This window comes from Haplochromis burtoni, unplaced genomic scaffold (assembly GCF_018398535.1).
Source record: "Haplochromis burtoni strain Fernald_Lab_line unplaced genomic scaffold, NCSU_Asbu1 Contig_41, whole genome shotgun sequence".
In the NCBI taxonomy this organism is placed as follows: Eukaryota; Metazoa; Chordata; class Actinopteri; order Cichliformes; family Cichlidae; genus Haplochromis; species Haplochromis burtoni.
In genome coordinates, this window is record NW_024582402.1 from 1,146,719 (window position 1) to 1,162,604 (window position 15,886).

The 15,886-nt window shown below is 40.6% G+C and overlaps 1 protein-coding gene across 2 annotated transcripts in view; it reads right to left on the reverse strand.

Moving 5' to 3' along the window:
- Window positions 1–15,886, reverse strand: part of epha4b (eph receptor A4b) — a 78,684-nt gene that overhangs the window by 23,202 nt on the left and 39,596 nt on the right. For both annotated transcript variants that reach the window (XM_005920568.2, XM_005920567.2), the window contains exons 7-10: window positions 13,637–13,972; window positions 12,733–12,845; window positions 11,376–11,538; window positions 9,009–9,117 (exon numbers count right to left, since the gene is read on the reverse strand). In XM_005920568.2, the coding sequence (XP_005920630.1) occupies window positions 9,009–9,117; window positions 11,376–11,538; window positions 12,733–12,845; window positions 13,637–13,972 (721 nt within the window). The remainder of the gene's footprint in view (window positions 1–9,008; window positions 9,118–11,375; window positions 11,539–12,732; window positions 12,846–13,636; window positions 13,973–15,886) is intronic.

Genomic DNA, 15,886 nt, shown 5'->3' on the forward strand with positions numbered 1-15,886 from the left:
CATATCAATTTGCTTTTTAATATAATACTCTGTCACTCGAGACCCATTTGTCATTCGGCGAGAAAGCTTCTACCCTCGCAGAACTCCATCCATATATTATTTTCGTCGTGGCCCCTCCCCGTTTTCTTCCCTCTTCCTTTCCCCCGCTGCACTTTATCTCTCTGAGGTGTTAAATTCTTCCCTAATTCTGCCTTTAAGTGTCTGACTGCCAACATGTCCTCTCTTTCTTCTTTTTGTTGCAATCCATTCATCCTCTCTGAACAGGCCCTGACTTGTGCTCTTTATGTAGTTGTGCTGCTTTCTTTGTCAGAGAGCAAGATTCACCACTAGGAGCTGGAAGGGGGGATAAAGAAAGATATAGGGAGAAGGAAAGGGAGATTGAGAACGAGAGTGCTGACAGGCAAGAATGCACAATAGGGGTCCAAGCCTGCATACCAACTAACAAGCAATCAGATGGAGGGGAAGAGTAAGGCGAGACAGGAAGGCAGCCGTAGGAATAGAAACTCCAAGGTTAACATAAGTGATGTGGACAGAGAGCGGGAGAGCAGGGGCAGCGTTTGTGCTGCAGCAATGTGAGCTGAAGGTAAAGCAGAAGAGAAAGAAGAGATGCAAACAAAAGGGGGAAAAGTTAAACAGATAAAGCAGCAAGGAGAAGTAAAATCTGGAAACAATCCAGTGTAGGCTGTATGAACTGGGGATACAAGGAGACAAGAAGAACGGGATCAGCAAACTGCTGTTCACCCCTTAAGGGAAGAGAAGAAAGAGAGAAAGAATAAAAGACTTGATAGACAGATTGAGAGCAGATGACAAAAAGAAGAGTGTCAGGCACCAGTTTGGCTGCAGGACATGTCCTGAGAAAGAAAGAACAGCATCTATGTGTCTTGGCTAAACCACAAGGTAATAGGAAAAAAGAAGATGAGAAGAACTGGAGAAATTAAGGAGTCGATTGGACAAATAACAGATGTGTTTACTTCATCTTATAAAATACATCATATTCACTCAGTTTTTATTCATCCACGCATTCCTGCTCTAAATGAAAGGAAGCCAGATCATTTCATATTGTTATCATTGCAGATTACTGCAGTGTGTGATGGCAAGAACACACCAAAAAACCTGGCCAGGTTTCCAGTTCATTACAAGACAAGCAGAAGATATATCCACACTGAAATGTACTCAAACAGACACTTTGGGGTAGTTGGCCCACTTGACTCTGGGAGGGTAACAGAGCACACAGAGGTTAACTCACATGGACACGAGGTGAATGCTCGATATCAGACTGTGCCGTTGACACTAATGTGGGCTAAAATATCAGACCTTCCGATGCATGCATCCGTATTTACTATTAAAGTTTAAGTGATACGTCTCTCCTCAGGAGGTCAGGATTGTAAAACCTGCACATTTTAATTTTTCTCATTCTAATTTATACTTTAACCAATTTAATTTTTGTATATAGTTAGCTATTTAATTACAATAAAATAAAATAAAATCTCAGCATTTATTTTGTTTTAGCCGTCACTTGATCACTGAGAAAATATGGTTAAAAGTTATTACACAGAGGTTTCTAACACATTACACACACTACACTAACCCCTGCAGCGCCCTGTTCCAATGATTGTTTTCCTGTGTGTTTGTAAGTCATTTTGTCCTCGTCCTGGATATGTCTTTTTTCAGTTGTTGTCCTGTTTTGTTCATAAACAAAGTAAATTAAAAACTATTTTTAATCTTCATCAGTATTTCACAGTAGCCCAAATATAGATGCCACATGTGTATGAGTGCAGGAAGTGTGAAAAAGCAAGCCCCGTCTTTCTCTGATATTGTCAGTGTTATGCCAAGTCTTCATTTTTTGGTCTATTAGCCTCGGGTTCCATTGCTGCTTCCCATTTTCCCCTCAGTCTGACTCCAAACTATTGAGAGAAAGCGAGTGGGAGACAACACCATCGACAGCAACGAGCTGTGCTGATTTGTGCTTCCTCTGATAATTGAATTAAGTAGTCAGTGATTCTGCTGTCATTTTATTAGACCGGGGCTGGACTAGGTTGCTAAACCTCATCAGTGCAGTGTGGAATTAGGACAATGACCACTGTCAGATATTGATTGTGTCCTCTGGTCTGTAATATGTTGTTTCAGAGGATGCAATAGCCTGCAGCTCGTAAAAAGCTATTTTGTCAAAGAATCATTAACATCTCTCTATGCTAAACACTGAGTGTAGCATAGAGACAAGAAAAAGAAAGCTTGGAGTTGGAAGCGCATGGAGCAGCAGAAATATGAGAGAGACGAGTTATAGCGAAAGAGTGAGAATGCAGGCAGGGTGGAGTGGGTGGAGATGAGTGTCAGGGGTGATTTGTGACAGAATAGCGGGAAGAGTGAAAGGGAAGGTTTACAAGGTGGTAGTGAGCTATGATGTATGGTTTGGAAACGGTGGCACTAACAAAAAGCCTGGAGGCGGAGTTGGAGGTGGCACAGCCGATGATGCTAAGATTTTCATCTGAAGTGACCAGGAGGGACAGGATTAGAAAAGAGTATATCATAGGCACAGTTCAGGTTGAGCAGTTTGGAGACAAAGTTAAAGATTCAAGGCTGAGATGGTTGAAAGAAAAAGTGGAGAGTGGAGAACAGTGCCACTTGAGAAAGAAACAGACAGGGACGCAAACAGGCTGATCAAACGAAAGGAAACTTTGGCCGGACAGTATGAGGAGATCGATTTTTCACAAAAGGCAGAGAAAGTTCGAAGGGATGAGAGCGATGCAAATACAGATGGTGGAATAACCTTGAAACTGAGCAGGACAGAGGCCACTCTTTGAAAAAGTATAAAGAGAAGGTCCAAAGACATAAACAAAGCAGCAATGTGAGGCAAAGAGAAGAAGCCAAAGATGTAACCTTGGACTAGTTTTAGCTTGAACTTGAATGTTCAGGGGGGTAATGACCAGCCATCTTTTATAAGAAGTTAGAAGTCGGCTGTCGACTAAAAAATGGATACACTCGAAGGTACGGAAGAGTCCAAAGAGGATCATTCATGTAAAAACTGCATTCATTTCCTTTCCTCTCTTCTCCTCCTCATCTCCTCGCCTGTCACCTCCTCTCTTCCCTCTCGTCACCTCTCATCTCCTCTCCTCTCCTCTTTCATTTCCTGTCTCTCCACATTATTTTCCCACTGCTAATCAGAATGACTAGAAAAATGAAATCAGTAAATCATTAGTCACCCCTCCAGCATGACACAATGAAATGACACATCTATCCACACACATAAATGAAAAACACCCTGCTGTGGGCATCTGCTCTCGTCATTACTCGTGATAATGGTGATTCCATTTAATATCAAGCTATTAAATAAAAAATAATTACTGGGAATGAAATCAATGGATTAAATTCACTCTCATTATTTTCGCAGCAAAACCGAAAACCTGAAAGCTTGAGCGGCGACAAACACTGAGGTGATTGTGGATAATTAATTGAGTCTAAGCAGCATGGAATCAAAAAAACAAACAAACAAACAAAGACAGACTGATTTTTAAAAGTTACTGAGCGTCGATGAACAGAACGAGCGAGTACGATTTCTTCTTCTGGCTCTTTTCACTCTCCATCTTGGCTGCGTCTGGCACCAGCTCAGCACTCTCTGACCACAGTGTAAAAAGATTTACTCAGCTCGGGCTAATTATTAGGAAGGGGAAATGATTAGCTGAAGAGTTATGACTAATAAATCTGTCTATGTTTCATTAACACCCTGTTTGGAAACATTTCATTCCGGTGTCTCTCATTAAAGAGAGTGGAGTCGAAGAAGGAAAGGAAGAAGAAGGCAGGGGAAAGAAAAGGTAGGACGTGAGGGAATCCTAGCAGTGTGGTCTGAAGCCGTGCTTTGGTAATGGGTGTTATGTAGCAGAATCTTTAACAGCACGGTGAAAGGTCAAATTGTACAGGATGCAAAAAGAGAGGGAGAAGCATGTCATCTGTATCATTAAGTGAAGTGCATTTTGTATTTGCAGCGAGATCCGTGTGAAACTAATTTCCCTAATGATGTTACTACACCGACGCAACTTGATTAGGTCATGTTCGTAATATGTGCGCTTATATAAGTGTGTGTGTAGTGGATAAAAGCTTTTAAATGCACCATAAAACCCTGGATGAAAACAGTTTTTGAGGTTTTTCAGATGTTTATAGGGCATTTGATCTGTCCCACTGCAACATCTGCTCATTTGCATAGATCCTGCCTGATACATTCTTGCACCTGCGGCAACTAGCTGCTGTTATTGCACTGTTTGCACGCTACTTTCTAGGCATTCTGCAGACAAAGCTGTATTTGGCTACACCCTACAGCTTAGCTGCATTCGCTGAAAGCGCCGCCATCCAAGCAATACGTACAAATGACACCCTTGCATATGTCTACACGTGTGTCGCCAAACCTGGCCTGTTTTAGATTTTTACACAGAACCTTCTGGCTAACAAACCATTATTAATGTTATTATTGAGCAAATAGACCAACAGCACCCACAGGGGAAGCTGCATTGGCTGATTTTAACCTCAATCAAATTCACCGTTTGGAAATAGCAGGTGTGTTGCTTATGCCTTTATTTTCTTTTTTCTATTTCCTGGGGTGGGGGGGTTCTAATTTTTTTCATTTTTTCGAAATACAAACTGAATATCTTTTTCTCACGGCATCTTTGAAATACAAAAACAGCCCCCACCCCCAACACGCTTATACATTTTCGAGCTGTTTTACACTCAGCGTTGTAGATCTTCAGCCTCCTTCTCTCAATGCGTCTTCACTCTGCTCTCTCCTCTCTCAGCAGCGTGTTTTCATTAGCACATGCCTCACGTTTTTTTCATCCTTCCTCTCCTCTTTTGTGTCATTAAGTTTTTAAGAATAACCCTGGGCTCCACAACAGATGCTGTGGTGGTAAAAGAGCTTACACGCACAGACACGATTGCACATCAACAGGATATGCTATTGTGTTTGCGAGGTAGAGCTGTTACCGCTCTCTGTTAGTGAGACTGAAAAGTCTTTCTCCTACTATGACAGCTTACTTTCCTTTGTGTTTCTTTCTCGCCGCCTTTCACCTTTTGTTATTCCGTACTCCGCTTTAAAAAAAAAAGTTTCCTTTCTCAGAAATAAGAATAATACATAACAATGAAGATGATAAGATTCGAAACACTGCAAGATGGTGATCAGCAGATTTCTATTAGATCCCAATTCAATGGAAAAATAACAAAAAACACAGCTTTGGTAAATAGTAGTACGTCTTATTTTGAAGTAAGATTCGGGTTGGTTTCTTTTTTTCATATTTCTTTTGACGTTTGCTTTAACAGATTGTGACCCTTGACTCCCTGCCGGATATCTACAGCTCTGACAACAGATGTGCTCCACGCATGGACAGACTACAGACGAACCAACTTAAAAAAAACGGGCATGACATAGATGGAACAACTTCACGCAAACTTCTCGCCAAAACTCCTACTTTAAAAACACGAAAACAGAAAGAAAGAGAAAAAAAGGCATGCAGGAACCTGGCATGTAACCAAAATCTACGGCTGTTTGGAAAAGGAGACGGTTGTGAGGCCGAAGGATCATTAGACTGCAAACAAAGCAGAAGCACAAACACACACACACACGCACACCGATGCTGAGAGGCAGAAGCTGTAACATGTTTAACAAGAAGAACGAGAGAAAGTGAGGAACAGCGGAGAGAGCGTTTTCTGAGTGAAAGGCCATCTGCTGAATCCATGGCTATGCCAGTCGCTTTCTAGCTCCCCATCGTTCGCACCTGCCAGAACGCCAAAGCACCCTCAGGAGGACAAAAGCACCTTCGCATTTTGCACACTTTCGCACACAAACACACACCGTAACGCGTGTACTCGCCTCGCAATAATGGCACGCACACAGCAATAGCGGGTGTGATTTGTCAGCGCAGCGCTGTGTCTGAGGAGCTTTCGATGTTTTTCCATGTTTTCCCTCCTGTGGTAACAATAACATAACCGCACTTTAATAAACGAGAGCAGGACAGAATAGAATAGCTGCAAATCAAACCGTTTATGAGGCTGAGCTGTTCAGCGTGCAGCCAGGAAAGGCTACAGGAAGCTTGTATGTGCTTCTGTGGCTGTGAAAGTTATATTATAGTTGAGCAATAGGAAGCGCTGATCACATTGTTCAAAATGTTGTTAGCATTCTGGACTTAGTAAGGCCCTTTTTACACATGGTTTTAAAATGTATTGCTAGCAATAAGTTTAGAAGTGTACAGTTAGGAAATAGTGCCGTTTGCACCTGTGTCATCATGATCCTCCAAGGACTTCCTTACTGTATATGTCAAAGAGCCCCTGTGCATCCCTTCATTTGCTGTCTATTGCCAGCCAAGTTCCAGGCTTGTTTAGCACGAGCTATAAAAGACAACACAATGGTTTGAGAAGAAAGGTGTGATTTATTTCAGCATCTGAGACTGCCATTTGTCAGGGCGCAGGATAAGATGAAAAACAGCCGCCACATATGGACACATTAGCATTCATACCATGTTAAGAAGTTGGATCAAAATGCATTTCTGCAGTTGCTTACATTTTGTTCTTAGCGCCGCCCACTTGCGATCTGACTGCACTTCCATTCAATTTAGTGATTACTGGGGGAAATTATTTACACAGCGAGTAAAGGTTGGGGAGCTATGGAGAAAAATGCACCACACACGTCTCGTGGAAAATCAATCAAGAACAGAACAGGAAATGAAAACTGAGGAGCCAAAAGACGTTCAAAATAATGAGAAAAGCAGAAGCAGAGAGAGTGAAATTAGAGAAGGGAGAATCTGACTGATTGACAGATACGATGAAAAGTGAAAAGAGAGAAGAATGGACAACACGAGGAGACATTTGAAAAAAGAAAAATGTTCTCCCAATTCCTCAGAAACCTCAAGGACGACACTCTTATTGCACACAGAAGTGCAATCGCCCACCCATCAGCTCTCCTAGTCTTACTCCACGTCTCTCTCTACTCTTTCAAACTCGCTTGTAATCTGCCTTTTCATCTTTTACCCCTTGCACCTCTGCCTTCTTCCCCTGGCTCTCCTTCTCCTTCCATCTACTTTTCTCTCCTCCTCTTTAAAGCCCACCTCCTCTTTCTCTCTATCTCTCACACCATCTGAAAATGTAGCTCTCTTGTGGCTCAAACATACTTCAAATGTACTTCTCCCCCCCTTTGCTGCAGCCTGTCATTCTCGCTGCCTATCTAATATGTTTATTCTCCACTTGTGTCTCTCCTTTACCTCGCTTCTGTCCATCTCTCTCCCCCCTGAGCTCTCTCTCTCCCGCTCTTGTCTCTCTAGTGATGCAGCTTTGATCCTCGCTTCCTTCCCCAGTTACAAATGCACTCCACCTATGCACGCATGCACACAAATACACACACGCGCACACACTCTTGACAGGTGTACAGATGTTGTTTAATAGAAAGCAGTAATCAACACTGCCTTCTCCCCGGCATCCACACCTCTGTGAGTAAATGAAAGAAAGACAGATACAGAGAGAGAGAATAACAGAGGAAGAGAGGGAGACCTTAAATTGATGGCAGTGCATCGACCCCTCTGTAAAACCTAGTTAACACCTCGCCAGCCTGTGAAACCTGATTAGACAAGCGGTAGTGTGTGTTTGTGTCATCGCGTCGCGTTCAAAGCGCAAAATGTTGCACAGGTTGTTTTTCTTTGCAGACGGACAATCCCATTACAGGCTCTTGATTAAAAAAATGTTGATGCGATCCCGTTCACATGCCTTGAGTGCAGTGTGCGTCTGTGTTTCTTTGCTGATTACCTTCCTCTTACTCAATAGTGAATAGAGCACTCAGCTTGATAAGCAATCACCTGAATCAATACTAATCTTTTAAGCGAGAGCATGTGCATGTTTGCATGGATGCATAGTAGCAGAGTTCTTAAAATGTGGCTAATCTCCTGTAATTTGAACTCATACAGGATAAACATTTAATTACAGGTACAGTGAGTCACGAATGCCTGTCATCCCTACTTCTCTCTCCTCATCCATTTCTTCCTCTCTAAAGAGCCTTCTTTTAACTTACATCCTTTCATCTTCTAGCCTCTCAACCAATCTGCATTCTTTTACTTTCCTTTCTTCTTCTTCTCTCACGTCCTTCTCCTCTATGGCCTTCTGTGAGCCAGAGCATTACCAGCAGTCTAACCTTCAAAGAGAGTGATCATTGAAAGTCCATGCTCTTCACATACAGAATAACACGGCCTTTAGTTGGACTTTGGCGCCTGTGTAAATGTCAAAGTCGGAGGGCCTGCTTTGGCACACCCATGCGTAATCCCTCAGAGACAGACAGAGAGATATGAAGAGCGCTTAGCTTGCGTGTGCATGAATGCACATGTTCATAGGGCTCACTGAATTTAAGCTCAGTCAATTTCAGCTTAAATCTTTTTTGTTGGTGACCCAATAAAGTAGAACAACTGAGAAAATAGCTGTCTGGAGTTTAGCTCATTCGCTGTGTTAGAGTGGCCAAAAAACTGTATCCCATCAATTTAAAGGGTAAAATTTCTGATATTTTATGTTCTTTTTATATCTTTCCTCAGGCAAGCCCACTGGTTCATACTGAACATGGGAACTGTTTAGTCAGAAATATTATATAATTTTATTTTTTTTAAATAACAAAAAAAGCATTTCTTACAACTAGCTGATTTTTTTCAACAATTGTTATTCCAAAGGAGTAAATATTGTGAAAAGAACTTGAAATTATGGCCCATTTTCAGCTGCGTTTAAGTGCGCCTTTGAGCAGCACTGTGTGAAACTGACTCCAAATAAAGTCGCCACATTCAGTGCATCAAAAGAACGTGTCACCCACAGCAACAGTGTAGCTCATAACTGTGCTTTTTAATAGTTGTTGGACAACAATAAAGGTCTGTGGCCCAGCGAGACAGTAAGATGTACCAGGCTTTGGCTACAGGGATTATTTCCAATACATTTAAGAATGGTGACAAAATGACATAATATTAACAGGGAGGTAATTGCCAACCCCTTCTTACTGCTGGCCCTACCTTCCGCTGACAACGAAGCAAGTCACCAGGAAGATGAGGAGAACAATTCCCCCTGCGATCGACACAGCCAGAATGGTAGACTGATTAGGGTCCCCTATGGCCAAAACATCTACAAAAGAGAAAAAGTGAAGACTGTTATTTAAGCAAGCATAAATGAGATTGGGAAAAAAAAGTCAGCAATGTTTCCTACAGGGGAAAATTGACAGAAGAAAATACTAAGGAAGGCTGGGAGTTAAAAAGATAACAAGTGAGAGTGAGAAAGTGGCGGAGGAGGATAGAGATAGAATGAAATATGATAGCAATAGAAAAAGAGGTAAAAGACAGAGGCTGAGGGAGACTGAAAAAAGAGAGGGCCGCAAACGAGTAAAGGAAAGAAAGGGAGGTGGATGGAATAGTAAGTAAGGTCCTTGATGAAAAGCGCTCTCCCTCTCTACATTCCCTGCGAGGGTATGAGAGTAGACATGAAAGCTATTCCCATTCTTCTGTGCTGTCCAAATGGATATGTTAACATTGCACATAACAAGGCTACCACCGAGAACTTTCTGCAAAGATGCATCGATTTTTACGCCACACCAATCGAGCCATTACTCAAAACAAATACCTCATTTATCTGGTTTAGCTAAGCATGGGCAGACATGTGCGACTGAGTGTGTATGCACTGCATATATGTGTGTGCTTGTGCCTGTGTTGAAGAGGCAAATTAAAGCTCCAAGGTAAGTACAGATAAGCATTGATCTCCTGTTATATTTTGTGGTGCACACGTACTCACCTCTTCTTTAACAATCAATAGAATTGATCTAATTAGATTACTGAGATATTGGATTAGCTGCATAAGGCAGATCCTGTATTTTAGAACACTGAACTAGACTGTGAACCTTTATTTGAAGGCACAGCAACAGCTCTATATACTTTTGAGCATAGAAGAAGTGAGATCAGAATTTTCCGCGGATTCATCAGCTGACATTCTATAAACCACGGAGTATTTTGGTGACAGCCAAGAAAAGATCATTTACACCTTGTTGTATTAATTAAAATTTGATACTAGGAATTGAAACCATAAACTCAATAGCACACAAATTTAAAGAGGTTACAAATTAATTTAACTGTAGGTATATTTTCCCGTAGACTTGTATAAACTCTAATTTCTTTTTGCCCTCTACTGTCACCCTTAAAGAATGCATAATTTGCACAACTTACGTAATTGTTCTCATTTTTTATGTTTTATATAAACGCTCTAAATATTGAGATGTATATGTTGCATTAGTAGGAGCAATTTAAAGGCATTTGTTGCAGGACCAAGTTTATAATTACTTTAATTGATTACTGAATTACTTGAACTGTCATCCGTATGTATGCTATTCATATGCCTTCCAGACAGCGTATAGTGCAGTTCCAACCATTTACACATGTATCCCCCTCTACTTTCCTCCACTTTGTCTTGGAATCACTGATCACGTTGAAGAACACATTACGCAACCTCTAAAGTAGAAAATCCTAGCACGCACAATAAAGTGATAATGAAAATGAATGACCCCAACCTTAACATCAACAACAACAATAAAAAGAATGGATGAACACGGGGAATTTGAAAACAACATGACAGAGAAGCAACACAAAGCTGTTTATGAGGCCTGAACAACCCCGCTGAACTTAACCAGGCATGGATTTGCCTTTGGTATAAATTCCTAGTATATTAAAATCTAAGTATAAGGCATGTATGTCATGTATTAAGCTTTTGCCTTTAATGATGACTGTATATATATATATATATATATATATATATATATATATATATATATATATATATATATATATACACACAGTGTTCTGTGCAAATCAAGATTTTCAATCCAACGGCACATCCTTCCTTGTGAAACTGGCTTGTCTCCCTTTCACCTGATAAGTATTCCACAAAACTTTCGAGCCACTGGTTCAGATACATAGATGACAACCTATGAGACTGCCAAGGTGTCTCTGTCTGACAGCAGAACTGAAGAAGCTGTTCGGATGAAAGTAAGATATTCCATAACCATACAGTCGATTGATTTAAACAGCAGGGATGACTTCAAATCTTAGTACACTTGATATAATATGGATGTACATTTTGCTCTAGAGGTAATCTTTGTCCCGTTTTTTTTTTTTTACCAGCACTTTTAGATTTCTAATATTGAGAACAGGCGTGTATTAAACATGGACTGGCTGCTATTCCAATTTTCAGCTGACCACATAGAAATTTAGTAGGAGGAAAAGAGATGAAAAAGAAACAAATCAACTGGACAAAGTGGGACAAAACAGCTGGGAGGAAAACTGAAATATCCGATTCCCTATAAGTAAACAAAAAATCTATTATTCCTTGTTTTACTGTACCTTCGTGACTTGTTTCTAGCTCAATCTCTCCACCGTAGCTCCCATACCCCCCATCAGTCCGAGCCCGGACCCTGAACACATAAGTGGTCCCAGGTTTGAGCCCTTCCACTGTCATCATGTTGGAGCGAGTCTTCAGAACTGTATAGTTCTGTTCTCGTTGGTTCTGGAGCAGAAAAAAAGAGTGAAACAGTGAGTGAAAAAGGAGAGAAACTTAAAATAGATGATATTAAGTGTCCAAGAAATTAAATGAGTCTGGATTTTAAAAAATGGTTGAATATACAAAAACCTCTAAAGAGGTTTATACAGAGCAAATAATAATATATAATATAATAAACAAAAATAGTCTGAAAATAATAAAAACCTCAAATTGTTGAATTTAAATGTCTCCAGGGTCCAAATACACCTCACTAAGTTTTCATTTGTTCATCGCTGGACCATTTGGTGGCATTTATACATGAGCATCTGTCAACTCTCAAATCTTTTCCTCTCCACACTCCAAAGCATTATGCGGTTACTAGTCCCGCTTCACTTCCTTCCTCAACTACCTTGTGGGTGTGCGTGCACTTATATACATGTGTGCAGGAGGATGAATAAAGAATAAGTGTGTCTGTCAGTAAGCTGATTCCCTGCAGAGAGGCTGATACTCTACCTAATGGAAGACACTTTACAACACGGATTAACACTGTTTTACTGGTAATGCCTGCCAGCCCACACACACACATGATCAGATAGCGTGCACGCACACAGACACACAATCTTGTTCCATCGTCCACATGAGGACACTCATTAATCTAATGCAATCCCAAGCCACTTACCCTGACTTAGAACATCAAATTTCAATGCTTTTTCCTAATCCCAAACTATTTCTCAACCCTTTTTCTAAAATAAAGTTTTAACCCTAAAAAAAACACCTATGGGGACTTGTTTGAATGCTTGTCCTTACTGTGCCCATACGTTGGTAAGTATTTAGGCTTAAGTCCCCGCCGGAATATAAAAATAAGCTCAAAACCCCCACACTCAATTTCATCATCTCATCCAGGTTTTACGAGGTTTGTTCAACAGATGTTTGGTTAATTAGCTTGGCATGAACAGTAAAGGAGACGTTAGTGATAAGGCAGTGAAAACATAGAAAGGGAGAAACTGAAAAAAGGCATTGTAGATGTTTGTAATGAACAAGTCATTAGTGATATACCCAAAGGCTGCAGTACAGACAACAAGAAGATTAGAAAATATGTAGTGTTACGGGGTACTCAAGATATTTTCAGCCGTGCATAATGACCTTTTGGGAGAAATACTTATTTAGGTAAGACAGTTTATCCCACTTGTGCATTTTAGTGTATGTGTAGGTCTTTCTCACCTTCTCATAGTAGATAACCTCATATTCCACGATCACTCCGTTGGGTCTCTCTGGGCCCTGCCAGGCCAAAGTCACACTGTCCTTGCTCCGCCTTTCCTTCAACACTACGCTGACTATAGAAAATAGAAAAAACAAAGGGAGAAAGCGTGAGTAAAAGAGAAAGTAGAGCTCTGCAAGACAGGCTGGTGCAGGACCATGACACGAGAAGACCCATACTGCAATATGTCAGACATTTTATTGTGTTAATGAAACAGCTTACAAGATGTGTGACACTCATGTTATCATGTTATCTGCTCATGTGATCAGTGCAAACCCCAAACCCTACGACTTCCGATCCATTCACACATCGGAGCAGATGCTTGTGCGGTTTGAAAGTGTGTTTGCTTGTGCATGTATGTGTGTGTGTGTGTATGTGTGTGCATAGTTGAGAGCGACAATCAAGGCATGTGGGGATTTTAATGAGGTTAACAACCTCCCACACCCCTTTCACCTTCCTCCCACCTCTCATACACAGTAGTGTGAGACCTGAAAGAGATCGTCACCTTGCTACACTTCTGTTACGCAGTCCCTGCATGTGACATATGCAAATATGATTGCACATGCAGGCAAGGGTGCAAAGATGTCATTTAGAGTCAGAGTGTTAGAGATGCTTCACATCAATGTTTATAGTTCTCACATAAGCATGATGCTATTTATAAACAGAAGATGTTCAGGCCACATAATATGTTGCTTTTTATATATATATTTTTATATTTAGATATTTTTTATAAGTATTTACTGCATATTAAATCCCCAAATGTCTTGAAACATAATAAATAATACTGTGAAAGAGCTTCCCGGCATCAACAAATACATTCATATGCAAATTGGGATCTCTTTGTTTAGGACGTGCACATGTTCTCACCTGTCTGCGATGTTGTGACATTTATCACGACTTTTCCCTTGGGTGTTGGACTTAAGGCCGACACTCCATTCTCACTCTCAATTGTGAAGCTGTAGTTAGAGTCTGGCTCCAAGTCGGTAACCAACACGGTTGTTGATGACAGACCAAAGTTCCTGGGAACAAAATGGACGTTGCTACCGCATTTTGTGCACTTCTTGCCATCACCAGAGCACTTTGTGCAATTGAGGTTGTAGATGATGTCTCCTCTGCCTCCGGTGTCTCTGGGTGGTGCCCACTCCAAGGTGACGCAGGTTTCATTCACAGTTGAGATAGGATTCTCAGGAGCAGATGGAGGACCTGAGAGAATACAAAGGCTCTGATCAGTTTCTGTATCTTTTTACTATTCATTATTTATTTATTAAATTTTTTTAAAGTTCCTTTTAAACTGCTTTAACAACACTAAATCTAGTGTAAAGGTTTCTAAATGGAAACCTTGGTGAAACTGTGCACAGCATTGGTTAACCATCATTGTCACTGCCTTCAAATGTTGCTTAAAAAGGACTACAAACGCCCAAAATCTCACAGGTTACAACTGGATTTAATAATGCACATCCAAATATATAGTCATCTATAAAATAGTATTACAATACATGTGGCACCCTGCTAATTAATCCAAGCTATTCTAGCTTTTAATTGGTGAGAAGCATGGCATAAAACTGTCTTTATCAGAGCCCCTCCTTGAAATACAGACAAATATTATTTTTTGAAATATCCAGTCTTTCAGTGTGCATCGTCTTCATGCTCATTACCAAATGAATTGCGATTTCTATAAAGAACAGACATCACGCTGATTAAATTACAAATTTAATAATTGACTTCAACCACGAGGTGCATATTTTTCTAGTCTGTTAATTAGCTTTGAAATCGACAGTGATTGAAAGAGTTTGGCAGATTGTCACATCGAAGAATACTGTATCATATTGCACTTTCCAATTTCAATCTTAAAGCTTTAAAGAGAATTCGTATAATACTAAATAGCCGATACTTGACTGCACAAAGATTTTTTACCATGTGAAATTAACTCACACCCTGAGAGTGCACTGCAGATAATAAATAGTAAGAGGACAATGATCTATGGAAAGTGCCCAAAGTAATTCTCACAAGTCAGTTGCATTTTATGATTTAGGTGGTTAAAATCACTCTGAGCTTCAGCTGAAATAATTAGTTTATCAATTTATTTATAATGTCAGTAATCATTCTCAAGGAACCAAAGAAAGTTACACGCAAATGCCCTCCAATATACCTTTAGATGCAGTGCATTCTTCTTGAAAGACAGATTAATATAACATCCAGTGTTTAACATTCAGAACACCAAACTTAGGAAAATATATTTTAGATTTCATTAAACTCTTTTAAGACCATATATATATAGATATATCAGTGGAAAGGTCAGTTCTGAATCTGAAGAATCCTTGAAACACAAACACATCATCAAGGTAAGCTATTCCTGTAGCATGAGAACCACTCATATAGAAACCCCCGACTGTGGATACCCACAGCACAGCAAGGTGCCAGTATTTCAACCATATGGAATTTGGCAGCACATTCCATGCTGACATCTCATCAGGGTCCTGGCTGAGCCGTGAGCCCCAGGAGGGGACCAGCAGAGCTTGAGACTTTCTTGACTGGCCCTCCCAGTGCTGAGACCCGGCAGCATGCGACGGAGCCCCTACTACGTATAATTGAGGCCGTTGGTTATAAATCTTCTAAGAGAGTGTGCTGACTTATTCTAATACTGTCTTTTTTTTCTTTTCTCCATCCTCACTTCCCTTGGCTGCACTTAACTGTCCATCATCACCGTTGGTACTGATCGGTCTTTTATGACACTTAGATTATATGCCTCTGATACTCAACGATTTCCCCCACTGTTCTATTCTTTTCTTATGTCTCGAGTGTCACTCTCCATCTTTCCATGACTAACTCTCTCACCGTTTCTCCTTATTTTCTCATTTTCCTTCCTCAATCCGCCATAGTGCTCTTCACCATTCAAGAGAGATGGCGTGCGCGTGTCTGCCCATACATATTTGAACAAACCGTTACTCATTTCCAGCTGATAACACCTGTCACATCTCACCTGCTACAACGATTAATGAGTGTAATCTACCATAACCTGATAATGGGTTTGAGTATGCGTGTGCATGCTTGTGTGTGTGTGTGTGTGTGTGTGTGTGTGTGTGTGTGTGTGTGTGTGCACGCATTCCTCAATATTTC